Source organism: Trypanosoma cruzi, genomic scaffold, assembly GCF_000209065.1.
Source record: "Trypanosoma cruzi strain CL Brener 1047053516391 genomic scaffold, whole genome shotgun sequence".
NCBI classification, from domain to species: domain Eukaryota; phylum Euglenozoa; class Kinetoplastea; order Trypanosomatida; family Trypanosomatidae; genus Trypanosoma; species Trypanosoma cruzi.
The window spans coordinates 140,482-165,582 of NW_001849475.1; the positions used below are offsets into that span (position 1 = coordinate 140,482).

At 49.8% G+C, this 25,101-nt stretch overlaps 12 protein-coding genes across 12 annotated transcripts, besides 20 other annotated features; all 12 read right to left on the reverse strand.

Annotated features, from left to right (window-relative positions):
• Positions 1–10,244: a sequence feature (heterozygous, Esmeraldo-like haplotype).
• Positions 1,762–2,028: a mobile genetic element.
• Positions 3,092–5,230, reverse strand: Tc00.1047053507739.20 (mitochondrial ATP-dependent zinc metallopeptidase, putative; the record flags this gene model as incomplete). Its single annotated transcript, XM_806400.1, has 1 exon — positions 3,092–5,230. The coding sequence occupies one exon, from the start codon at positions 5,228–5,230 to the stop codon at positions 3,092–3,094; it is 2,139 nt and encodes a 712-aa protein (XP_811493.1).
• Positions 5,413–5,440: a microsatellite.
• Tc00.1047053507739.30 (hypothetical protein, conserved) lies at positions 5,672–7,663 on the reverse strand (the record flags this gene model as incomplete). Its single annotated transcript, XM_806401.1, has 1 exon — positions 5,672–7,663. The coding sequence occupies one exon, from the start codon at positions 7,661–7,663 to the stop codon at positions 5,672–5,674; it is 1,992 nt and encodes a 663-aa protein (XP_811494.1).
• Positions 7,764–7,811: a microsatellite.
• Positions 7,915–7,934: a microsatellite.
• Positions 8,028–8,050: a microsatellite.
• Positions 8,054–8,123: a sequence feature (AT_rich).
• Positions 8,277–8,297: a sequence feature (AT_rich).
• Tc00.1047053507739.40 (uracil phosphoribosyltransferase, putative) lies at positions 8,640–9,350 on the reverse strand (the record flags this gene model as incomplete). The annotated part of the gene is made up of 1 exon (XM_806402.1): positions 8,640–9,350. One exon carries the CDS (start codon positions 9,348–9,350, stop codon positions 8,640–8,642), a length of 711 nt encoding a protein of 236 aa, XP_811495.1.
• Positions 9,680–9,714: a microsatellite.
• Positions 9,801–9,827: a microsatellite.
• Positions 9,858–10,415, reverse strand: Tc00.1047053507739.50 (hypothetical protein, conserved; the record flags this gene model as incomplete). Its single annotated transcript, XM_806403.1, has 1 exon — positions 9,858–10,415. The coding sequence occupies one exon, from the start codon at positions 10,413–10,415 to the stop codon at positions 9,858–9,860; it is 558 nt and encodes a 185-aa protein (XP_811496.1).
• Positions 10,245–10,497: a sequence feature (areas merged during assembly that could not be assigned to a particular haplotype. This can correspond to areas where the two haplotypes were merged or to regions with more than two copies in the genome that were merged during assembly.).
• Positions 10,498–11,295: a sequence feature (haploid, non-Esmeraldo-like haplotype).
• Positions 10,600–10,625: a microsatellite.
• On the reverse strand, positions 10,857–11,945 carry Tc00.1047053507739.59 (hypothetical protein, conserved; the record flags this gene model as incomplete). The annotated part of the gene is made up of 1 exon (XM_806411.1): positions 10,857–11,945. The coding sequence occupies one exon, from the start codon at positions 11,943–11,945 to the stop codon at positions 10,857–10,859; it is 1,089 nt and encodes a 362-aa protein (XP_811504.1).
• Positions 11,296–18,757: a sequence feature (heterozygous, Esmeraldo-like haplotype).
• Positions 13,166–14,452, reverse strand: Tc00.1047053507739.70 (hypothetical protein, conserved; the record flags this gene model as incomplete). The annotated part of the gene is made up of 1 exon (XM_806404.1): positions 13,166–14,452. The coding sequence occupies one exon, from the start codon at positions 14,450–14,452 to the stop codon at positions 13,166–13,168; it is 1,287 nt and encodes a 428-aa protein (XP_811497.1).
• Tc00.1047053507739.80 (hypothetical protein, conserved) lies at positions 14,724–15,992 on the reverse strand (the record flags this gene model as incomplete). The annotated part of the gene is made up of 1 exon (XM_806405.1): positions 14,724–15,992. The coding sequence occupies one exon, from the start codon at positions 15,990–15,992 to the stop codon at positions 14,724–14,726; it is 1,269 nt and encodes a 422-aa protein (XP_811498.1).
• On the reverse strand, positions 16,361–17,275 carry Tc00.1047053507739.90 (hypothetical protein, conserved; the record flags this gene model as incomplete). Its single annotated transcript, XM_806406.1, has 1 exon — positions 16,361–17,275. One exon carries the CDS (start codon positions 17,273–17,275, stop codon positions 16,361–16,363), a length of 915 nt encoding a protein of 304 aa, XP_811499.1.
• Positions 17,338–17,358: a microsatellite.
• Positions 17,632–18,474, reverse strand: Tc00.1047053507739.100 (uncharacterized protein; the record flags this gene model as incomplete). The annotated part of the gene is made up of 1 exon (XM_806407.1): positions 17,632–18,474. The coding sequence occupies one exon, from the start codon at positions 18,472–18,474 to the stop codon at positions 17,632–17,634; it is 843 nt and encodes a 280-aa protein (XP_811500.1).
• On the reverse strand, positions 18,736–22,233 carry Tc00.1047053507739.110 (myosin IB heavy chain, putative; the record flags this gene model as incomplete). Its single annotated transcript, XM_806408.1, has 1 exon — positions 18,736–22,233. One exon carries the CDS (start codon positions 22,231–22,233, stop codon positions 18,736–18,738), a length of 3,498 nt encoding a protein of 1,165 aa, XP_811501.1.
• Positions 18,758–22,813: a sequence feature (areas merged during assembly that could not be assigned to a particular haplotype. This can correspond to areas where the two haplotypes were merged or to regions with more than two copies in the genome that were merged during assembly.).
• Positions 22,392–22,833: a mobile genetic element.
• Positions 22,814–22,857: a sequence feature (haploid, Esmeraldo-like haplotype).
• Positions 22,858–25,101: a sequence feature (areas merged during assembly that could not be assigned to a particular haplotype. This can correspond to areas where the two haplotypes were merged or to regions with more than two copies in the genome that were merged during assembly.).
• Positions 23,167–23,428: a mobile genetic element.
• On the reverse strand, positions 23,870–24,394 carry Tc00.1047053507739.120 (amastin, putative; the record flags this gene model as incomplete). Its single annotated transcript, XM_806409.1, has 1 exon — positions 23,870–24,394. The coding sequence occupies one exon, from the start codon at positions 24,392–24,394 to the stop codon at positions 23,870–23,872; it is 525 nt and encodes a 174-aa protein (XP_811502.1).
• On the reverse strand, positions 24,544–25,101 carry Tc00.1047053507739.130 (tuzin; the record flags this gene model as incomplete). The annotated part of the gene is made up of 1 exon (XM_806410.1): positions 24,544–25,101. A coding segment is annotated over one exon (558 nt), but the record flags the coding sequence as incomplete, so codon positions are not given.

The window sequence follows — 25,101 nt, forward strand, 5'->3', positions numbered from 1 at the left end:
TGAGGCAGAGCTTCCTCACTTCCCAAGTGTCCGCCTCATGTTTTGTCTAATAGCCGGCAGCGCCGGGCAGCGGAGTGGATGCGGACTTGTTTCATTGCACAATTCACGTTCGCCGGTTTTCACGATCTCTGGTTGATGCCCGTGGCGTGCCGTGCGGAAGCGGGTCAGTCCGTCATTGCTTTAGTGCTAAAAGCCGCATGTGGGGCAGCGAAACTCCACCAGTGGTGATCCCATCGGGGTCTCGTCGGCGGGCGAATTGTGTTTGGCACCCGTTCCCGCGCGCCGCCAGCCGCCAACAATTCCCCCGCCCCCAAAGCAGTAAACCGCTCCATCCGTGCATAGACGCGTCTGTCGCCAACATGGCAGGAGCTGGCGAGGCTGCCCCAAGGCAAACGAGCTCCTTCTCCGGCAATTTGCGGGGCCGCTCGAGCCGCAGTTTCGGTGCGTATGGCGGCACGTCTGCGGGATCGTGAGGACACGACAGTCGGGGATGCAATATGTTGAAAAAACAAGAGCTAATGTCAAAAGAGAGAATCCCCCGCACCGCCGCACAGCATCATACGGGGACCAGACCATCCACACCCTCAGCTGCATGCTTTCGGAGACACGCGGCCTCCCTCAATCCTCGTACTCGCATCGTGCCTCAAGGCGGCGCTCGTCGTCTCACGGCTGAAGGATGCACCAATAGATTCACAGCTCTTGACAAGGGCCCCGCTGAACCACACTCCTCCGCAGCCCACTGGTTCGGACACCCCAAATCCAAACAGAAGTCTCCTTGCCACGCGCGGCACCACAGACTGCGGTCTTACCATCTCGGGGTCTTCCGCCAAGACCCTCGCGGCGGTGCGGGGAACTTCCGGACAACATTCGTGGCCCGTGGGGGGCGAGTCAATTCCACAAGATCCACAAATCCCACTCGACAGCGGAAACTCGCCCGTGCATATCCGCCAAAAGAGCTGCCTGTAAAAAGGCGCATCCACATCCAGTAAAGCAGCGGCTTCGTCCCATAATGCGCCAAGATACTGCGAAATGTGAAATGGCAGAGCAACCATGACCCCGGCGTCCTCATGGGCGTTGCTTGCCTTTGGCCATGCGATGAACCGCCATCTCTGTCCTGACGGCTTGTCCAACACCGCCGCAAAAGGCGCCGCCGGTCCACCCCGCGACGGGCACTTCCAACGCTTCACAAATACTACCTGCCTTTCTCACAAGCAGCGCATGCTGTACGGAAATCCTCAAATTCAATTCGTTTCCTTCGCTCGTCGAGGTGACGGACCGTCGAGCAGCAGCCCCTTCGACCCCAATGCTCGGAAAGGATCTGCCCGAGCGAGGTGGCCGATAGGCGTCCGAACGGCGACGCCCAATGCGCAAGCAATCCTTACTTCAGCCAACCCCCCAAATCCGGTGGCCCATTCCGAAGCGAATGGATATATCGAGTTCCTGATATAAGGCGGTCCCCGCCGTAGACCCTCGCACCGTTCCCTTTTTGTGCAGAACCCTCTAAAGTCTTCGGGACGGTGCTCTGCTGCTGGCCCTCGCGGCAGACCGTGCAACTCAACGATGAAAGTTCAGTCGAGCTGCTGACCATATCCTGAAATTGTCTAAATAAAACAGCATACCACGGGGAAAGGAGGGGTGATGGAGAGGCAGTGGGTTCGCCACATCCTCGTTCTTTGCTCCAATTATATTTATATTTGCAGATATATATTATTATGATAAAAAATACCGTGAAATGGTGAGCCCTATCCGGACTGAAGATACTTTTTACTGGCGAAGTGGTACACTTTGGGGAATTCCAGCCAGCGAACCCCACCGCGAGGTGGGGAAACAAAAAAGGGGGTGAGTGGTACGGCAGAAACAAAAACAAAAATTTTCACCGTGCCGCTATCGGTTCCTTCACTCGATCCATCGAGGCCTTTAAAAAACACGTAAAAAAAAATATATTACAGAAATATATACTCATCTTATCAGGACATATAGCAATTCAGACATCCAGTTCTCCTCGCGAACAATTGTTTCAGAAACTCCCCTTTTGTGTTGCGGCGAACGTCATCGTGGATGCCACCGTTCTCACTTTTGGCCGTCCCATCAATTACTGCCAACACTCGGTAATCCTCAGCATGTCACCTTTCAAACTCCAAGGTATAGATTCCCCTCCCTCCCCCAGTTCACAAAATGAACTTCGTCCTGCCGCTCCCAAGCTCAAGACTAATACTTGGCAATGGGCGCTGTGTACACTCTTTCCAGTTCGGAAGAAATGAGCACTGCCCATATGTGTATTTGCAAAATCCAATCACTTCTCAAGTCATCACTGAACACTATAAAACTCTTCCACGCCTTTCTTAGTGGTTTCCAGCTGCTGCTTCAGTCGCTTATTCTCAGCAAGCAGTGCAGCCTCCCGCCCGCGATGCGCACGTTGAAAATTATTCATTTTATACTTGGCATTTTTCAGCTGCTGCTTCAGTCGCTTATTCTCAGCAAGCAATGCAGCCGCCTGCTCGACATGTGCACGTTGAAACCCTTCCACTTCCTTCTTGGTGTTTTCCAGCTCCCGCGCCAGTTGTTCCCTCTCTTCTTGGAGCACTTTCTTTTCCCCGTCAAGATCCTCCGTTACCATACTGAGAGATCGTGGTGCCTCGCACCCGTCCACTGGGAAGCCTGTTGTTTCCCACTCACAACTGTTCCGCGGCGTGTACGACGCCTCTGTTGGAGTGTCCAGGTTGCACCACTTCTCGGACTCACTTGACATGGCTGTGTTCAACCGAGGATGAAGGCAGCAGAAGGAAGAATATCCTTACTCTTTTAAAGCGCCTTGACACCCCAAATGTTATATTTGTATGCACTTATTTATACATTGCGCCAGAAAGAAGCGAATAAAAAAGAAAAGAAAAAATCAACAACTCAGTAAATAAATATATATATACACCGGTTCCTTTTTAGGGCAAGCCCTTTTGGTTTTCACAGGGAATTTTCTGAATATCTTCGCGCAGAATTTATTTATTTTTGTTAAGCCACGACCAGCACAATTGCATACCACCGCACACACAGATATATATATATATGTGCTTTTTGAATAAACGTGAAAAATGGATCAGCTTTCTAGGTAAGCCCGGAATTCTCTTGTCATGACAGGGCGGTCCCCGAGGACGAGCCAGAGTTCATGTGCGGTGAGAGTTTCCTGTCGCATCAAAAGTCCAGCCACCACGCGGGTTTTGTCAAGGTATTGGTTTAATATCGTCCGTGCCCCTTTCAAAGCCACTTCCAAGAGACGATGAACGGCTTGATCCACGACATCTTCCTTCACCGGACCAAAGGGTTTTTGAATACTATCTTCCTGATCCAATTGATATCCAAAGTGCCCAATGGTTTCCGGGTCCATACCATAAGTACAGACAAAATGTCGAGCCTTATTCGTTGCGGACTGTACATCCTCCGCGGCGCAGGTGGAGATGTCTTGAAAAAAGTATTCCTCAGCCACATATCCACCCAATTGGGCCACTAAATTCTGCATCAGTTGCTCCTGAGTAAAAATAAATGTTGTTTGCGGTAATTTTTGCGTGACACCCGTGCGGTGACGTCCACGAGGGAGAATCGTCGTCTTGACCACAGGGTCTGTCTTATCCTGAAACCAGTGAAGGATAACAACCCCGGCCTCGTGGAACGCAATACGTTCCCGCTCAGTCTCACTCAACTTCACTGCACTTCGTTCCAATCCAACCAAAACACGTTCAACCGCCTGATGGAAATGTTGTTGCGTGACATGGTCCTTCTTTTCACGAGCGGCCTGAATAGCGGCCTCATTGCAAATATTAAATATATCCGCCCCGCTACACCCTGGAGTAAGTGCGGCCACGATCCTTGCATACTCGTGGATGTTACTCGACGCCTCCAATTTTAATGGGCTCAGGTGGACCTTGGCAATCGCCTCCCGATCCTTATAAGAGGGCTTTTCAAGCGTTATTTTCCGATCAAACCGCCCAGATCGGGTGAGAGCGTTGTCAAGGATATCCACACGATTCGTGGCCGCAAGAACCATTATCCCAGTGGCGTCCTTAAACCCGTCCAGCTCCGAGAGAAAAGCATTCAACGTGCCCCTCGAGCTCCCTCCTCCTGTCTCTGTTTTGCGTTTCCGGCCAAAGGCATCAATTTCGTCCACAAACACCACACAAGGCTTATGCTCATGCGCCTGGCGGAAGAGCTCACGCACTCGCTGCGCCCCAACACCAACGTACACTTCCTCAAACTCGCTTCCGGAACAGCTAAGGAACGGCACCATCGCCTCTCCCGCAACTGCCTTCGCCAGCAGTGTTTTCCCCACACCGGGAGGCCCATCCAAGAGAACCCCCTTGGGGAGCTTTGCCCCTAATGCCTGGTAACGGGCAGGATTCTTCAAGAAGTCAATCACCTCCACAACCTCGTGTTTTGCCTCCGTTAAACCGGCAACATCCGCTAATCGAGTGGAGACGGAGATTTCGCGTTTAAAATTAAATCGACTCTTTTCTGCAACAACAGATGCCATTTTTGCCGAACGACTGAAGGTGGAGTTGGTCGCCGCTAGAAAAGGCAACAGACACAAAAGCAACATTGGAACCCATGGGTAATATGAATGGAATAAAATAAGAATATCCATGTTCTTGTCACAAGTGGCCTCAAATGCCCTGTAGTCCACAAAGTTTCGAATACCCAGATATTTTCCCTTCTCGTCAAGAAATGCCGCTGTATGCTTCGACAAATCTACAGCGATCGCCGCATAGTTATTGATTTCCCCAACCATATACGACCTCAAAACGTACATTCGAGCCATGAGAACGCCCGCCAAGAGAAAACAAACAATTCCTATCCGGCGTATTCGCTTCCATTTGAGAGCCTTAGCCGCCAAATTCATTGTTAAAATACGCTCCTCAGGTGACATGGTGTAGGCGCGTTTTACGGATTCCGCGGGAACACGCGTAAATGGCATCCTCCCCAAAATGTATTTTGAATAAAAGGCCTCAAAGCCCTTTGGATGACGCTTCCCTGAAAGAAGACCCTCTGTGGAAGACGTGGAGTTATTGAAGGGTCTCGACTCCTCTCCGCCCTCCTTTTCTTTTCCTACATCATTGCTCTTGTTACTATCAATATTATTGTTATTATCATTCTTCCCACCACCCGTGGCGCAAAAACGAACTCGCGTGTTCAGCGCATGGGCAAAAAACGGCGACGCACCAGTGACTCGAAGAACACGGAACATTTCAGGCTCCTGCTGCGTTTTTCACTCTCCTTCTCCTCTCTCTCTCTCGTTATTTCTGCTTCCTTCTTCTGTGGCTGCTTTTCCCCTCGTGACGGAGCGGTGTATGCTTGCGTGCGCGTGCCAATGCTTGCATACATTTTAAATGTCAACAGCAAATCCCCCACACACAAACAAAGACACGCAAAAAAAAAAAAAAAAGAAAAAAAAAAATCTGAAGCACCGCAAAAGACAAAACAAGCCAAAAACACGAAAACTAGTCCATAAAGAACAAGACACCCTGCCGCCATGTTAAAATTCATTCATTAACTGAAGAAACAGCAAAAAAAAAAAAAAGAACTAAATAGGTAAAACATCCCTCTCAAAAATACGCGCACGAACAATTTCAGTAGTGGAAAAAACAACAAATGCCAGAAGGAAAAGGAATCCGAGCAACGCAGCAATTTAGGAGCAGGCTCGTACCACAAACGAGTTGAATCGGCTCATTTGAGCATGGAGCTCCCTCGATGGGGCGTAGAAACGAGAGAGATGGGCCTTTGCTCGTTCCGCAAAGGCGCCTCTCTCCTCCTCGGAGAGTGCAAAGTAAGCAAGACGAATGTAGTCGTCCGCAAACTCCGAATAGTTTTCTCCGTAGATTTGGCGGTCCAGCTCCACCTTGGCCAATAGGTGTTCCACGCATTTTTTGTTGTCCTTCAGGCGATTAAATGCCCTCGCCAAAGCCATATGTGTTTTCGGAATCATAGATTGCGGGGGTCGGGGTGGTGGGCACAGGTGTTCCATGGCAATGGTATAGCTTTGCGACAAGACTGTGACAGCCACGTCATATTGACCCTCACGTATCAATCGGCACCCTTTCTGATACAAATCACTGGCTTGAATGTAATAACCCTTCTTTTCAACTGTGACGCGTTCCTCTTTGGTATCCACACAGGCCCGGCAGTTACATATAAATCCACATCGTTCAGCAAGGGCGCGACGCCGGAACTGCGCACTAACAGCCTTGTACGTTGTCATATTGTGATAGGAAATGGTAAGTTCCTCACCCGCAGGAATAGGACGTATGGCACGAATGGCGAGGTAAAGAGAGCAGCCAAGTGGATTCCCCACAAATGAGGCAAAACAGTTTGGGTCACAAGAGTGACGGTATTGCGAAGCAGACACATACAGCGCCTTCCCGACGGGTATGGGCCGCGACTCATCAATGAACGCCTCTCGAGTTTCAGAATTGATTGTTACCTGTGACCCTGTCCAAAACTTTATCTCAAAGCTGCACAACATCACTTGACGCTGAGCAAGGCGCAAACGATCCACATCCTCTAAACTCACGGCATCCAACACGAGTGCACAGAGGCTCACAGCGGTTTCATAGCCCCCAATGACGGCCGCAGGGTGCAACTCACCCGTAAAGTCCCCACGAAGCGAGTGACACCCGGAAACTGCACAATCAGAACACATCATGCGACTTGCAATCAGGGCATCGATAGGACACAACTGAAAAAAGGGGTTTGCGGTCTCGTGTTGGCCATAGCGTTCCCAACTCAGGCGGGCGCACACCTCACCACAAAAGAGCCCTCGAGATAATTTTCCCCTTTCACGATAGGCGCTTCCAGGATACAAGGCTTGTGTCACGCGTAGGCAGTAGCAGCAGCGTATGCCCCAATGATCATCATATAACGCATGGACAACGGGTGCTTCCGTGATAATCTCTCCGGGTTCCAAGTGCCTTTTTGCCTCTACCCCTTTCATATTACCGTTGTAATTGATGTCATTCAAATGAGGGGAAGAAATTCCTCCTCCAAGTAAATTCACTGCCTCATCCTCACTCCTGCCAAAATCTGCATGTAGGATTTTGGAGATTACAGTTGCTGCATTTGCAGAATCCACATTTAAAATGGCTGCCGCATGGATATCCTTTTTGCCCTCTTCTTCAAACCCCAGCTTTTGCAGGCATACACCACGACGCTCCAATGCCTCCCAGTTGTTTGGCATAACTGTGAAAGCAGCATGGGTGTCTGCCAACGCCTCCATAAAACGTGCTTGTGCCAAAAAAACTTTGCTGCGGTGATAGAGGAGTGATGCTAAGGTGTCATCTTGACTGGCATACATCACTCCCCGAGTGTACATTAGCACACTTTCGTTCATTTTTCCAAAATCATAGGCCTTATGTCCTTCTTCCTTCCACTTCTCGGCCCCATCATTGTTCAAATCAGAGGCCCCTTGAACCTCCTGCTTTAGATTTTCCAGCAGACTAGCAAGACGAGGGGCATCCTCCCTCTGCAAATGGGCCAAAATCTCCTTCACAGGACGAGTGCCGCTGTCGGGGGGCAATATCTTCGCGAGCGCCAGCAGCGGGTTTCTTAGCGTCCCCAGGTTGGCGGCCGCCTCTCGTCTCGCCTGGGCCTGAGACGCCACGTCGGGCGGCACACCACCGTTCATGTCGCCGTCGATCCCTCCCTTCTCTCTATGTGAGCCCAGAAGGAAAAAAGCAAAAAGAAAAGAAAAAAAAGCCGATCCTACCAAAGCAAGTGTGGGAAAGATATATATATATATATATATATATATATTTATTTATTTATTTATTTATTTAAATAAAAATAAAGAAAACGGGCAGTTTGCGGGCAAAACCGAAGCCGTGCACAACACAGCGAATCAACGCGTTGATAACAGCAGACCAAATGCTGTGTTCGGTTGTTGTTGTTGTTGTTGTCATATATACATATATATTGGCTCGCCTTTTAAAAAGTAACGTAACGACTTTGAGACATCCGCATCTTCTCCTTTATTTTTATTTTTATTTGTTTTTTGTTTTGTTTTGTTTTGTTTCACAAAAAAAAAAAAAATAATAATAATATATATTTAAAATTAAATAACACAAATTAACTTTTTTTTTTTTTTTCGAGGGCGTTCTTTGAGTGCCTCTTAATTCCGTTTCACTAACCCCCCTTTCCCCTCCCCTCTCCCAGCTTTTTTTCACCAAAAAGCCCTTCCCCACCGTCCACTCCCCTTTTACCCCCCTCCCTATAATGACACAAACTGGGAGAAAAGAGAGAAAAAAAAAAAAATATTAAATCCGCAAAAATAAAGCATGCATCCTATGCAAAGAAAAGTGCATATTTGTACAGGAATCGTGCGTGTGCATGCAAATCCTATATGTATATGTGCATATGTCACAAAAACAAGCATGCATCAGACCTCTATTCCTGTCCCCAATAGAAGCCATTCACAACACTTCCCAGTACCCTCACACACACACACACCAGCAAGGCGTGAATGCCCATTACATGCGAACCATTCTCCCTCTCCTCCACTCTCCATCCTTCAGAGTCCGCAGCTGCACCAATACTAACCGGAAAAACGTTATTGGACATTGGTTTAGTTGCGGATTCCGCATCATCTCCACATGTACTCCGCATTAATCATGTGTCCCGAAGTAGCGATCGCCAAAATCACCCAGTCCGGGGACGATGTATTTGGAATCGTCTAGAGCCCCATCGATCGCCGCGGTCACTACGTGGACCTTTGGAAATCTACTCATATACCGCCGGATTCCCTCTGGGCACGTAATAAGGTTAAGAAAAATAATGTTCTCCTCCGGCACCTTGTATTCCCGTATAAGAATATCTGTGGCGTGGATGGCGCTGCCGCCCGACGCAATCATAGGATCAAGAAGCAGCACGCGACGTCCAGCCACATCCCTTGGAACTTTGCTGTAGTTATACCGCTCATCCGGACACTTCTCAACTGTTTTCTCGTCCCGCTGAACCAGAATCTTTCCGATGCGAATACCGCGGCAAGTTTCTCGAAGAACGCGTTCCATAGACTCGCCGGCGCGAAGGATGCTGATGCCAATAATGCCTTGTGGATCAGGCATGCAGCCCTTGTAGGTGGCGCCGGTTGGTGTCGTCACATCCTTTGGCAGAACAGGAACCAAATCAAGCCCCGCCTCCACCACAAGACGAATGATCCGCTCGCAGTAAAACACAAAATCTGTGCGGGTTGTCTTCTTGTCGCGAATGACGGTAAATAGAAACCTCAGCTGATTTGTTTGCGGGACCAGGTGCAGTTGCGGAAATTCCTTCAGAAGGGACTGCTCCAAAGAACTGCCGTCACCGCAATTCTCCATCGTCACTGTTCTTTTTCCCCCTTTCTCTTCTTTTCGGTTTCTGCGTAAGTATGTTTATTTATATTTGTGTATTAAATTCACCTTAAGAGACTTCTTCTCGTGCCTGGTGCTGCCGTGTTCCGCCCCTCAGCGGCAGGCGAAACAAACAAGGGGGGTTAAATCAAATATCGGTGGAGATGAAAGCGTCGGCGCCTTGTGGGGTGTTGCATAAAAGGCATGCTTAAGAAACACTGCAGGGAGCGTGTCACGCACCCTTCCCCCATCCATCTCCCCCTCCCCACACATTCTCGCCGTTTTTTCACGGCAGTTATATTGCTATACATAACCAAACACACACACACACACACACACACACAAACAAACAACGCCACCACCAGCAGCAGCGGCAGAACAAGTACAGGTGTAGGTGGGGATGGAAAGAAACATGACCGACATATTGATGGGCGTAGCGAGAGAGAGAGAGAGAGGGAGGGAAAGGAATGTTTTATCTCTCCTTCTCGCGCCTCTCTACCTGCCGATTTTCAAAAGATTGCGGAAGTCCTCAAGGCTGATATTCCCGTCCTTATCAAAGTCGGCAGTTTGGATCAACAGCTCTAACTCCTCCTGCGAGAGCTCACCCAATCCAATGCGCTTCATGATATCCGCCAACACCTCCACATCCACAACACCGCGACCTTGCGGGTCGTAAATTTTAAACGCCTCCTTCACAGGATCAAAAGTCAAATTCTCCGCCGTCACTGTTGATGTGTACATCGCATGGTAGTTATCAATGATGCCCCATAGCGTCTCCACCGTAAAGTTACCATCCGCAGACTCCAGGAGGAATTTCAGCTCCCTGTTTGTCATGTTAGGGTAAAAGGCAGTGAGGCGCGCCTTCAGGTCGCGTGGTTTTAAATCCTTTTTGTTCTGTACATCAAAAAACGCAAATGCCGCCTCCACATCTGCGCGCGTGAGTCGAAATTCGTACTGTCTATTCTGCTCCACATGCGTTGAGGGACGGCCCCGCGGGTTCCGCCCCGAGTTCCCATGGGACGATGACTTCTGCAGCTTCCTGGCGGAATCCATTTGGTCTTTGTCACGGCCAAAACACTGCAGGGGAGAAGTAGGCAGCAAAAACAGAGGAAGAAATGAGCCGAGAGCAGAGGAACGGGCAAAAAAAAAAAAAAAAAAAGGGTCCCATCTCCCCAAGCAAGAAAAAAAAAAAAAAAGAAAACAACGCAGGCCAACTCCAAGAAATTCCCCCCGACAAAAATAAATAAATAAATAAATAAATAATGATCAGTGGTCCACACACACGTACACACCCGCGGAAGGGTGCCACGTGTTTAGTGGGACATGAAAGTGAAGAAGCACGGGGCAATGAGAATATTGAGCGTATCTAAGTAAGACCTCAAGATAAAAAGTGGAAACAGATGGATCGAGCAGACATGCAATTGAGTCGCTCCAGGTGTTAGAAATAAATAAACCGTAAAGGGGAAGTAAAAAAAGTAAAAAAAAAAAAAGATGTCAGATGGTGCCCAAATTTGCCTCTGTAGGTGCTTCGCATGAAGAAGAAGGAGGGGGATCGATGTGACGCTGCCTGTATGGCCCGCAGAGCGTTGTGCGCATCATGTATGCGACCAGGAGCGCCATAAACTGAGCACGTGTTTTATGATTATTGACCCATGCCATGTCGTTCGTGCCGGGGCCCCAGTCACCGCCATAGCGGCGCTGAATGGCACGGCGCGTTATCCTCCGTCTTGTGCATCCGCGACGCACTCGCAGGATGGTAGGCATCGCATCCTGCTCCTCTCGGTGCCGCCTGAATATGAGTCCCCAGCAGCTCCCAGGGCCGTAACAGCGTCGGCACCTCACTTCACCCTCCCACTTGAGGCCTGAAGCGGGGTCTGAATTGTCAGCACGCTCGAGATTGTCCTTTCCCCCATAGATGCACGTGTGCTTGGAACGCCAGAATTCCCCATCCTCAATGATGTACGAAGTAATGATATGACGGGCAGGTTCGCCAAGCCACAAGACAAATGTGAGACCACTATTACCCACAGGGGCACATGGAAGAAGCGAGACAAAGAACGGAGGGCTTCTCCAGTCAATTGGGACTCGCCGAGGGCCAGAAGACTTCCCAGCCTTTGTCTCTAATTCATCTGATCTCAACTTACATTCTCTCGCTGGCGAGAAAGTAAGTTTTTCCCAGAGTGCTCTTGCTTGTGCGGCAACCGCCCGCATTGCGGTACGTTGCAGAACCCGATAGTTCTTCATCTCTCTTCCTCTGTGAGTACTGCTCAAGAACACACTGAAAAAAACGTCAAGAAAGTTCAGTGGCCGAGGACATGCCATCCCAGCAAAGGTGCCGGTACGCCCCCCTCGATCCGCCGTTTCGATTGTTTGCTCGCGGGAACAATAAATGAGGTGGCGTGTGATAACCACAGGACCCACCTCAAAACGACACACAGGCAATCTGAAAAAGGGTTTTTCCTCATATTTTCCCGTATCGCCACGCAACCTGATGGTTCGGCCCTCCCCCACTTTTGGCGGTTGCCTGCGTACAACCCACGCCAGAACGTGGCGCATGCCGTAGGCGCCACTGCAAAACTGCATATGCAGCTGGCAACACTTGCAATTCGGGCAACGAACACAAGGGGGGAAGTAAGGCTCCTTGTCATGGTTACTGTGACAAACAGGGAAGGAGAAGTAACGGTACAGCGGGCTGACGGTGGAAGCAATGTCACTAAGACGAACGACACGTTGTGTAGATAAATTGTGGGGATTTTCCACGCCAGTGGGTGCCGCGACCACCTCCTCATCTCCTTGCTTGGGTTACGCCATGAAATCCTTCTCGTGGCAGGCTGCTTTCAGCATGTCTAGAAAGAGAGCTGCCACACGCCCAAATAGAAAGTAGAAAAAAAAAAAAAAAAAAACTTACAAAAAAGTTAAACCAGAGTCATGTAATGCAGGGAAAGAGGGAAACAGCACCCAACCAGCAGTCCGGGAAAAAAAGCAACATGCACACACGCACACACACAGGGCTATGGCATGGTCCACGTTCTTGTCGTCTCCGTCGGCTTTGCCGCCTGAAAGGCCAAGAAAAGAAAAAGAACAAAAGGGACAAAAAATATATATACACAAACCAAAAGAGTATGACAACAGCTGAGAGAGAAAGAAAGAGACACCAAGACCCCTGAAAGAAAAGAAAAAAAGGAAAAAACGGAATATAAGGAAGATCTGGTTTTAATATGAAGTGTCCACTAATTCCAGCGACTTCATTCCCCCCTCCTCCATCCACCACCACCACCATCTTTTGTTTTTGTATTATTTTCTTCCCACCTCCCCTCTTCTTCTCCCCTCATCCCGGGCCTTCCTCGAGCCACCCCTCGGCCACCGTTAAGTACCCACGGCAAGAGAAGCGTCCCAACACACGAGACCAGCGTTTATTTATGTAGACAACTGCTCAAAATTACTCCTGATAGCAGCAATGCGTCGGGCACGCAAATTTCAAAAGGGAGGAGAGGGACAACAAACAAAAAGATCAACAACAAAAAAAAAAAAAAAAAGAGTAATTTGACAACAAAATTCTCTTCAATTTCCAGCTACCCCGCGGCGCACAAAACACTCATTTTGTTTTTGTTTTTGTGTTCCCACTCCTCTTATTTTTCCACCTCATACCTACCCACCTACCCACCCCCTGCTTCACATTCCGCTACCGAATATGTGTGTTTTTTTTTTCTGTCACCATGAATTTGTGTACGCACATCGTTGTTGTTTTATTTTTATAGGTCGTTTATTTATTTGGTCCCCCCGCCCTTTTTTTTTTTTTTTTTTTAGATCTTTTCCACCGTGAGTTTTCCGTCCTGCTGTTCTCGTTCCTGTTCTTCTGTAAGCGGCCGCTGAAGTAAAAAAAAGGCACATCTATAAACCAGTTGCTTCATGCTTCGATTATTGTTTGTGTATGTTGTGTCAATAAACTCCGGTTGGCGAAGAAGGACAAATCCGATGCGCTGCGCCACTGTGAGCACCTCCCCTAATGAAAGCTCAATTGACATGTCATCTGAGGAATCCGCAAAGTGGTACAGAAGTGGCCCAACATTCACCCAGTACCCTCCTGGTACAAGAAGGTTGTAAATGATTTCTATGTACTCCACAATGTTGTGAGCCGTGTCAATAAAAAAGCAGGTCGCCACAGCATTCCAACTCTTGCGTTGGTGTTCCTTGGTGTAAACCTCCGTGAAATCACCCGCCACCATTGAGAGTTCACCAAAGAAATGCTGCTCCTCCTCATTAAGGCCGTCAATAGCCTCAAAGGCACACAAATCGGGAATGCGCACATCCACAAACTGATCCTCTCGGTTCACAAGATTACTAGTGTTGTCAACGTAGGGGTAGATGGTGTGCTGACAGGAGGACACAACGTGATTTTGAATGTAGTGCCCCGCAATAAGCATGTGGTAACTGAACTCATTTGCCTGTGCAGCAAAACCACGCAAAGCCAACTCGACAGAAAGACGGCATAAACCAGCGCCGGGAACAAGAATTTTCACGTCCGCTCGTGCCGCGCGGTCGGGGTAGGAATTCTCCAGTGTCGTAAGAATGGGCATATACACAGAGTTCCTTTCAGGGGCGCCCTCTGCGGACCAATCTCGCACAAACTGACGGAGTGTTGTAAACACCTTGTCAATATCTAGAGGGGTGGGCTCCGGGACATCCTCAGGCCGAACGGTGGTTCCCTTAGGCCAGTAGGTATCAAAGAGTTCCGAGGAGACGTTACAGATAGATTCAAAAAAGCAGCTGTTAGTCTCAATGCACTCAAGGTACTTGCTGAACATACGTTCCAAGTCAATGCACAGAGTTTGCTTATGCTGTTGATGAAACTTCATAAAGTTATTTAAACGCATATCTCGAACACCCATCGCCTGCTTTCTGTAGGAGCGGAAAGCATTAACGGTGCGTAAGAAGCTAATGTGGTCTTCGTGCATGTCGTCATTTTCACAAGGCGAGAGCGGCGGCCAATGAAGGTTGCCATCGTGTTGAGGAATAAAGTTGGGATCCAGCTCGGCCCCAAGCGGGTACGGCGGCGGCGCCAACGGATGGCCATCTGGTGGGGAAGTCATCCTTCTCTCTGCGTGCGCCCGGCAAACTCAAGAAAAAAAAAGCCCACAACAGTTGGTAAGACACACACACAACAATAACAACAAGAATAAAAATAACAGCCGCATGAACACCCGCAAGACCCACAGCCGTTGCAATAGTCGCACAAAATAGGGGGGAAAGGTGCACATGGAGACCCACCCCTTTCCATGCTGACCAAATATTTCTTCTCCTCTCCTCTCCCTTTATTCCTTCCCCCCAAAGGAAGCCAAGAATGGAACACCAGAGCCTCAATCACGTCAACACACCCCATTCGCGGAGGTTCACGTAGTCCTCAATTTCCCTTTTCAGTTCGTAGAGCGCCTTGTGAAGAACGTCAAACAAGGCAATGAGGGTCCTCCAGGGACCTTCCTGCGCGGCGAACCAGCGCTGCATCTCCTCACGCAATTCCTCCGATATACGAGTGGCATTGGATTGGCACCATCCTCTTGCTGCTTCGGTTATCTCCTCCACACGCTTCAACAGATCGTACAAAATATGGTATTCCTTGTGAAGAACGACATAATTGCCGTGTGCCGCAGCAAGTTGCGATGCGTTGACAATTGGCATGGGCTTTAGCCTCTGCGACGCACCAGAACCAACCGCGGTGTGTGCGCGCTTTCGCTGCGCCAGCGCCTCCTTTGCCGCTGACGACAAGACCCACCGCCGTTCGGTAAGGTCACCATCACACCATCGAATGCCGCACTGATCCATGTGGGTGAAAAGTGTCAGTGCTGCCCCCTGCGCTGTTTCCTCCCCTTTTCGTCCCAGAGTGCCCTCATCGCCCTCCGCATCCTCTGAATCATCTTCCTCTTCTCGCTTTCTTTTGAAGCTTCCCAGTCCGGCCATGATGCCCTTTGAGCAGACCGCCAACATCACGTCCCGATCTGCATATATAGCAAAGCGATCCAAAACGGCTTTATTGTGTGCAACCTTTGGAAGTGCCAGATTCGCCACCTGCTGTTTCACCGCCTTGGAGCTGTAGGATTCAATGTCTATGATTTCATAACCAACGTCCAAGAGCTCCCGCTGCCCACGATGATTCAGCACCGTAAGAGTGCTCAGCACAGCATTCAGCGCGTCACCGTCCTCAGCCGCAAAAGAGCGGCGAAGCTCTCTTTGATCCCTGGGTGCCGGTGCCAAGAGGTGTGCCACTTTCATCGCCATGGAGCGATACTGCTGCATGACTTCAGAGAGCGTGGCGGTTCTTTTGGAGGCTTCAGTAAGAGGCGGTGGATTCGTTTCCTCCGTTACGCTTGTGTTTGGTGGGCTCTTCTCCTCCGGCTGCACCGTCATCCTTTTCACAGCATCAAAACGAGATATTTCTGCTTTCCCATTGGCACCAGTCTTTTGGTGTCTGTACGAGCACAAGCGTCCTGCATGACGAGTGCAGTGCCACTCAACTCCCCCTCTCGCGTCGCGGAAGACAACGATTTCATCGTTTATTCGATTGAGCGTCACGGCACCGCCACGGATGGCATCAATGAGGTCTGCCGGAAGTGTGCCTGCTGCGACAGGCTTCATCCGCGGGTTAGCCCTAATGTATGTGTTAGCTGAGCCAATCGACTGTGCGTGTGTGCGGGCCCACGGACTCTAAAAGAAGAATTGGCTCAGAAAAAAAAAAAGAGGCAAAACACGGAGTGCAGAAGACAGAACCTGGACACGCACGTGATTGAAGAGGCAGAAGGGTAAAAAAAAAGCAGAGAAGCCGGCCACCCCACTCCTAGCACCCAAAACGCGGTGAACATCACTAACACGACTCTTCAGGAATAATATACGAATAATTTTATAATTGGAAATCATAAAAAAGTGGAATACTCAAAAAAAAAAAAAAGGAAAAAAACACGCCATCCGCTCTTTCTCCCTCTCTTTCTCTCTTTCTCATTCTTTCACTACCCGTCGTGGCCCTCTCTGTCCAACTTATTTACTAGACGCCGCCTAGGGTCATCTTCCTCGCCAAGCAAGGCGTTCCTCCAGCGCACAAGACACCCAGGCGCCACTTCCTTCAACACACGCCTCACTATGGCGCAGGATTTCTCGGCAACCAAAAAAAGAGTTTGCGCCACATTCATTTGTATTTCTTCATCTGAACTCGCGGCATGTACAGAGACGGAACGAATCATATCTTCTGTGGCAATATCAAGCACCTCCGTGAGATATCCCACGAGAAACAAAACGCGCTTAATAATCTTCTTGTCACATCCATCCAGAGACTCGCTCCTTAACACTCTGGTGATGACTTCTATTCCCCCTGCTTTTTTGAATAAAAGGGCATTCGGAGAATATTCACGGCAAAGACAACTGCAGCTGTGCAGGAGAGCGGCGAACACGGCGGGAGCCTTTTCCTCCCTCAGCAATGGAATCAACACCTCCTCCCACTGTGCTTCCTCAAAGCACTTTTGCACTCTTTCGTTCAGCTGCGCGGCGTGAGCAATGACCATCGCTGCGCCCTGACGAACCGGCTCGCTTTCCGCTGTCAGTTTTCCTCTGCGCAGCAAATCCAGCATTATGCGGTGGCCATTCATGAGCGAGAACTCAACAGCCCAATTGATGTCTTCCACTAATTCGCTCAGCTCCTCCAAGGCCGCAGCACAATCGTCTTCCGTGACGCCATCGCGTGCCACCGTCTCCAAAAGACGTTTGATCTGCCGCTCCGGTGCCTCAACAGACGCCAGTGCCTCCTTCAGCCACTGCAGCTCCTCCGAGTTACGACGCGGGAGTTGTTCGCGATCGCCGCTCCCCGATCCGTTGCTGAGCGACGTGCAGAAGTTCAGCAGCGCCGTGTTCATGGACGGATCGTTCGACATTTTTTTTTTTCTTGGAAGGGGCTTCTCACGCCTCTCTTCTTCTTTCTCCTCCTTTTCCTCGCCACACACACACACACACACACCCAAAAAAAAAAAAAAAGAACAAAAAGCGAATTGGATCCCACGCCTCGCATTGCCAGGAATGGCGTGGCAAGGGAGAACAAAAAAAGATACTCAGCGGCTGATAAAAATCGTCCGAGAAGAAAATCAACCGCCAGAAAAAATACGACAAGAAAAAAAAGAAACGGATACATGCTCACAAAAAAAGAAGTAAAAAAGTAAAAACGATATCATTACCTGTACGTGAGGCTTCTAACGCAGAGGCATAAAAAGGGCAAAAACACAAAACTCGCTGCTCACTCGCCCTGCGAATCACCGCGTTTATTTGTGTTCCGCTTCTCCTCCTTCTGTGTGAGGTGTGCAAACAGCTTTGGATGGGCATCTACGGCATTGTCATCCCGTTGCTCCCCTGCCTCCATTTGGGGCTTGGTTGCACCATTCTCCATGCCGCCCCCCAACTGCAACGCGGCCGACTGCCGTACCTGCTGTATAAGCTGGGAGACCGAAGCACGAAGTGCCGCGTTTTCACGCCGCATGGCGGCTACAAGAACCCCCCGTCGTTCGTAGTCCTCTTGGAGAGAAACAAATCTCTCGCCCAGCGTGTCTAGCTCCATCTCCACCCCGCGAAGCTTGCGGATGAGCGACCAAAAACTTGTCGGGTCGTCTTCGTCCGTGAAAACCGTTCCTGGCGTTCCAACACCTGTTGACTCCTCCCTGTTCTTGACAGGCGAGACTGCACCAGCCGTGCAAAGGCGCCCAAAAAGAATCTCGCAGCGTCGCTTGAAAATAAGAAGTTCATCCTCCTGCTGCTCCACTTTCCCCTGCAGCTCAACAATTGTCTCTTCCTTGCGATCCAATTCTTCCTGAAGCACACGGCTGTGTCGCTGGTACGCTAGCAGCTGTGCCCGGAGTGAGATTTCACCACTCGTGACAGGCTCCGTCCATTTTGCCGTCAGCAGATCAACCCGGTCGGAGAGCGCAAGAACCTTTTCCCGCAGGTAATTGTTCTCTTTCCGGAGGAGGCGGAGCGAGTCAATTTCAGCCCGCTTCCTAATGAGCTCCTGCCGCAGCATTTCGACGCTGGCCTGCGTGGCATTTTCGTTCTCCCGCTCCACCAACGACGACGATTCCACCATCATTACTAAAAAAAAGAAAAAAACAAGCAAACGGAGAGGCAAAGAAAGAGAAAAGCGGAGTGCAGTACACGCCAAACGCACAAAAGCAGAAATATATACACATGGGGAAGAAGAAGAAGACGGCAATAAAAACAAAAAAAAAAGCAAAATTTCCGTGGCAAAAACCAAAAGCAATCAATAAGCCGAATTCAGAGCAAAAAGGAAAGGTGTAGTGGCATCTAAAATGCCTGGTTCCACTAAGCAGAAAACCCCCTTCCGTCACGATCACCGATACCATGTTGATCTTTCCGCAACGATTCTTGCCGACTCCTCCCGTTGATCGCGAGCGGCTTGTTCGCGCTGCAGCCGTTCCGATTCCTGCTTTTGCTCCACAGCTGCCCTCGCCGTTTTGCGTTCCTCCACAACACGACGATGTTCCTCCTCGCGTTCCCTCTCCCGCAACAACTCGCGGGCACGCTCCTCCTCTTCTTCCTTCCTGCGCCGTTCCGCCGCTGCGCCGCGTCGTTTTTCCCGTGCTGTTTCAATTGCCTGAATAATCTCCTGAGAAATACCCGGCGGCGCGCTAACTGCAAGGGTAAAGGGGCAAGATGAAATGAGTGCCGTTTCAGAAATGGACGGTAAAGCTGTTGCTGTGAGGATCCACGGTCGGTTCTCCCCAAAGAGATGGTACGTTAAACCGTCACTAATCGTCACGGGCACTTTGTTCCCCATCAGTTGGCGGTACAACTTCCTTAGCACAGCAACAACCTCAGTCTTCATGGGGGTCATCAACACCACGTCCTCAACCGGTTCAAAAGGCTCCCCGTGCACGCAATTGGGGCATACTCGCACCGGTTTGCTGTGTCCGAGAAGTGTAGGGAGCGGCCGATTGTACTGCAAACATTTTTTAGCACAGCAAAGACGACCGCAACCAGGACAGTTCTGTTTCGTCGCCGCTGGTAGTAGTTTCCCCCCACAGCATTCACAATGATAAACCTTTTTACTGCTTTTGGCTGTTGTATTTCCCACAATTGGCCGATACGGGACGGTTGGTTGGTAAAAGTGCAACAGGAGAACCGTATCCGCATGTGTGGTGAGAGAAATCCCCGACAATAGACGCAAATCCAGTCGCTTCTGAAGAAGATACCTCGTTATGGTAGAATTCGAAGGTGGTAGAGGGTGAGCATTCTTCTTTGTGGGCTTCGCAGCGGGCTGGACAATGGTTTCCAACCGTTCTTGTATCATGTAGACAGCCAAATCTGTTATAATCAAAAAGTTCTTCTCTAGTAGAGCCTTCTGATGATTGACAACCCGCTCCACAAGGGCGGTAAAAACAATTTTTTGCGGAGACATCTCACGTGGACGTTCCCACTGACTCTGTTGGAAAATCGCATTATGGTAATAGCGCTTCCCCGCTTCTGTCCAGAACTCCTTCCAAGCGCTCCCTATGGGGTTAAACTCCACGTATGGGTGAAGTGGCTTGAGTCGGTTGCGGTAGTCGAGATAATCACCAAAAAAAGGGCGGAACACACTATCCGCCCGTCGTGTCTTTCCGGCCTTGAGATACATACGCCCTATGGCGCTCTTCATGAGAACGCTGTCCTTATTCTGCTGATAACGGCGCCATGCGCGTTGAATCTTAAAGACAATATTGTCCAGAGCGTTCTCGCGAAGGTCCTCAAGTGTGAATAGGTGCTGTGGTTGTCGGATAAATACTTTTTGCTGGCCCAACTGCCATGAGCCCTGCGGTAAGGCATCTCCGACATGTCGCAGGATAGCGGCACAGGCATCACGGTCCGAGCCTTTAAATGAGCGTGGAAACGTCTCAGAACTAACATATTTGAAGCGCTTGAGAAACTTGTCGAAGTATTGCCGATAACTGTACCCTGCTCGACGAACACGAATGTTCTCGAGAAGACCCAAATACTTTACTTGGTGCAACACCCGAGCCTCATCCAGAAAATCACGGCGCTTCTCATCATTGGATTTGATGGTGCGCACATAATGTGGGTTGCAGCCCATGAGCGTCTTGACAAGATATGACGCCTGCTGCCGCATCTTAAATCCTGCGGTAGTCACACGTGGTTTCTTTCCCACCGTGCGACCTTGTGCTGCTCCCGCAATGGTCTCCGCAAGAATTTTTAACAGAAATTGGTTGGAGCTGGTGCCAAGCACCAAGGCAATGTCAGCACCAAGAAGATCTTTATTGCGGGTTGTGAATCCCTCCGCATTGTAATAAACATCTCCTGCGTAATGCTTAATACGAAACCCTCGTTCTGTCCTGTTAAAGTGAGGGTTACCAGTATGCACGGCGTCTAGTTTGTCAAGCATCTTGATGTCAGCCACGGACTCTTTTTCCTTCGCCATCGTGGCACACACATCGTCCATGACGGAAAAGAGCCCGGGTGGCTGCGTCCCCTCAATAAGCTCACAGACAATCTTGTTGTTGAAGTACTTGATCTCCTCCCATGGTATCTTCTCCCGCACGTACTCCTCTTGCTCAACCTTCAACGTTAACTCAATGAAGATCTGCTGCAGTTTTTCATTGACATAATTAATGCAGAACTGCTCAAAACCGTTCTTTTCAAAAATCTCAAATCCGTAAATGTCAAGAACGCCAAGCATTAAGTCGTAGGGCTTCTTCCCCAAAGCCACATTCACCGACTCCACGACAAAGTCAAACAAGTGGTGGTACAACGTCTTCGCGAGGGCGTCGCGGGCATTGCGGCACTGCTGTATGTCAAGAGGAACGTTGACCACCTCGCTGGTGCCCATTTCTAGCCGCTTCCACGTGAATGCCCACTCAAGCACTGCCGCATCTACACCCAACAGCATGGCGCAAAAATTCAGTTCCTCCGGATTTGAAACCATCAATGCGGCGTCTTCACGGTCTGCCGCAGACGGGGCAAACTGCAGCTGCCCAAGGTGGAGAATGAGAGCGAGTGTGTCAAAGATGGACTGCTGGTCCGACATCGAAATCGACATCGCTTCCATGGCCGCAAGTGTCTCCGCCCACTCCTTCGCGTCGTCAACGCCATCACGATCCAGCGTGCCGCCCTGATTCAAGTAGAAGAACTCACCCGGGGGCCGTAACCGCAGTCGCTCACGTAGCGTCGGACTGGCCCCGTGGCAAAATTGGTAGAACACGTGGAAGCTCCGCTCTCCCAACTGCTGGCTAACAACTCGTGACTTCTCCAGAAGAAAGTTCGACATGCGCCCGCCAACAGGGCCACCCATGCGATCGAAAAAAATTTCAAAAAACTTCCCAAATCGAGAGCTGTTGTCATTCCGAACGGTCTTTGCGTTGCCAAAAGCCTCCAACAACGAGTTGGATTCCAGAATAACACGCTTCACGTGCTGCATTTCCACTGTGTTACCAGAGACAGCCGAGATGTACTGCATGATCTGCTTGGACGCCTCCGTCTTTCCCGCTCCCGACTCCCCTGATATGATCACACACTGATTCTCCTCTTCTGACACCATGGTGCGGTATGTCTCCTCCGCCAAGCCAAATATGTGCGGCCCACCATGGGTGATCCCAAAAGTACCGCCGCTACTCTTTCCACCACTCCGAAAGAACGCGATGCGCTCCTCACCGTATAAATTCGGTATCTTTTTAAATGGGTTTACACTTAACAAGACGGGGCCAATACTTGTGTAGATGATGTCCTTGCTGTGGCGCAGCTTGAGGTTCTCCATTATGGCCTTGTCAGAAAGCTGTGGCAGCAACACAAGATCCTCCACCCCGACCACAGCTGACTTCTTAAAATCAACACATGCCATCACGCCAGTTCCTCTCTCCCTTCTCGCTTTTTCTACAATAGAGATATATATAGATATAGATATAGAGAGAGATTGCCTACGGGAATCACTACTTATTGCTGGGACCTATCCCTCTCCCTCTTTGGCGCGTCCCTGCCTCCCCCTCCACAAAAGTAAAGAATAATCTTCTGTACCGCTGGCCGTATCCTGAAATTTCCTATAGAAAACAAACAAGGTATTGGAAAAAAAGAGGGTTATCGCAAAGTTAGTTAATTGCCTCAATGTTTTCTTTTTATCCAATAAATAAATTCGATTGACCATTCGCATGGTCTTTTGTCCTCAGTTAGAATCTGAAAGATAATTACTTACGAAGTGGCAGACTTTTAGGGTCTTCCGAGCAAAAGACCCCGCCGCGTGGCGGGTATCAAAAGGGGGTTGGGTTGGATAGCAAAACAAGAATAGAATTGCCTATTCGCTGTCTGCTCCCTGCTCCCCCCTAAAGTTGTGTTCTTCCCACGTTCATAAGACAGAAAAGTATCATAAAGAAGTGAATTCGTTATTATCAGGATTTAAAATTAATTAAGTTAGCCAGCTTTCCCGCAATTCTCTTCACAAACTCCTAAAAAAGACGCGCGCCGGCAAAACAATGCGCAACCGGAAAAAGCAATACACAAACCCAAATACCTGTGTGCTCAGATAACGGCAGTTGGCGTTCGAAAAAGGCGACAGTGCCAGCGATACCTGCGTAAAAAATCCAGAGATCGCCCGAGCTGCTGACCATATCCTGAAATTGTCTAAATAAAACAGCATACCACGGGGAAAGGAGGGGTGATGGAGAGGCAGTGGGTTCGCCACATCCTCGTTCTTTGCTCCAATTATATTTATATTTGCAGATATATATTATTATGATAAAAAATACCGTGAAATGGTGAGCCCTATCCGGACTGAAGATACTTTTTACTGGCGAAGTGGTACACTTTGGGGAATTCCAGCCAGCGAACCCCACCGCGAGGTGGGGAAACAAAAAAGGGGGTGAGTGGTACGGCAGAAACAAAAACAAAAATTTTCACCGTGCCGCTATCGGTTCCTTCACTCGATCCATCGAGGCCTTTAAAAAACACGTAAAAAAAAATATATTACAGAAATATATACTCATCTTATCAGGACATATAGCAATTCAGACATCCAGTTTTCCTCGCGAACATTCATTTCACAATAACCCATCACCGCGCATTCAAGTAGTAGAAAATAAAAATAAAAAACGTCCCATCACAAACACACGGCGACGCGGGTCCCTCGTGGAGACCCTCGTCAGAGTACACAACGTAATTCTCTTCCTCCTTCCGTTTCTTCTTGCCTGCTTACCATCTATTCATTTCTCCCTGGGCCGGGGAACAAGCGTTCGCCCACACACACAGAGGGGCAGCAGATGCACACATGTCTTTATAGCACCCGCTCCACCTCTAACAGCACTGGGTAACACAGGGTGATTGGACGCAGCCACAAAAACAACAACAAATTAAAAAAATAAACCAAGGAAAGTAACCCAATCAAGTATTGCAGGGAGGTCATCCACAAAGCTGCATGGCACGGGGCATAGTAGAGCAGAATACGCTTGTTGGTCTCCAGCGGCGCATGCAGACGGTGGATGCACCCGCTATAGCATACGCAGAAGCACGACGGCGACAAATATCAGGCACCATCCAATCACAATGATGACAAAGCCACCACCGTATTTCGAACATGTTTTGAGCGGTGTTCCAAGGCAATTGTCCACGTCATGGTTGTAAAAGTAGGCCATGGGTATCCAAACGAGCCCAACCGTCACAATGCTGACCACCAACAGCAGGGTCGCAAAGATCTTGAGAGATTTTAGGCAGAAGTGTGCCGCCACGCCAAGTGCGGTGGCAGCAAGCAGCAACAAAATGGAAATAATGGAGAACGCCTCGGCCATCCTGAACAGCCTCAAGACTGAGGGGCATTCACGAAAATCTTCCCCAACGGTGAATTCATACTTCGTGCTGTGGCAGTCTTCCTTAATTCCCCACAACGTCATGCACGGAGTGTTGCCAGTGGCTCCCTTCTCTTTCGCGCGGAACTGGTCTATCGGCGTCCCAACCAGCACGAACAGGAAGGCAAGGAAGCCCACCGCACCGTAGAGAATCGCGCCAAGTTTGCTCATTGCTTCCTACGTGAGAGCTAGGGTTGAAAGCAGGGGAAAGAAAGCTGTCAGTGAGAGCAGTGTCCGTGGGACGTCCATGCGACAGTCACCTCTGCACGCACAGGGGCCAACAAAACAACAAGACACCTTCGGGCTGCACACATGGCTGGCTACTGCCAACAGCAAGCCGCTGTGTGAAACACCTTCTGTTGGAACATCCAGACATCCGCAACTGCATTGTACATGACTATGTCTCGAAGAGCCTCGTTGCGTAGGCTGGAGTAGTCGTATCCCTCGCTCTGTCCTTCTTCAAACGGAAAGCGTGCCAACTTTATGACTGCCTCGCGAAGGGAGGGATCCTTTGCCCACGCTGCCTGTAGCTGCCTCATGGCCTTGACAAGCTTCTGGTTGGTGTATGTAGTGGCAGACATGTGTGCGTGGCGGACAGCGGCGAGGAGTTCATCGAGGTCGTTGCTGTTTGTCCCGACCACCTCAACGAAGTGTGTTAGCTCGAGCGGGTCGATTAGGTGGTGTGTGTAGCGGAAGGCCTCCGAGACGGAGAAGTTGGGGACGAGGTGGAAGTCGAGGCGTGGAAGGGCCGTCATCGCGATGGTGAGAGATTCAATGGGCACCTCGATGATGACGTGGCAGAGTCGTCGATCGCACGCCAATGCCACAACTTCGTTGTAGATGCGAAGTGGCGAGCTGCCGTCACGAATCTTGAGCAC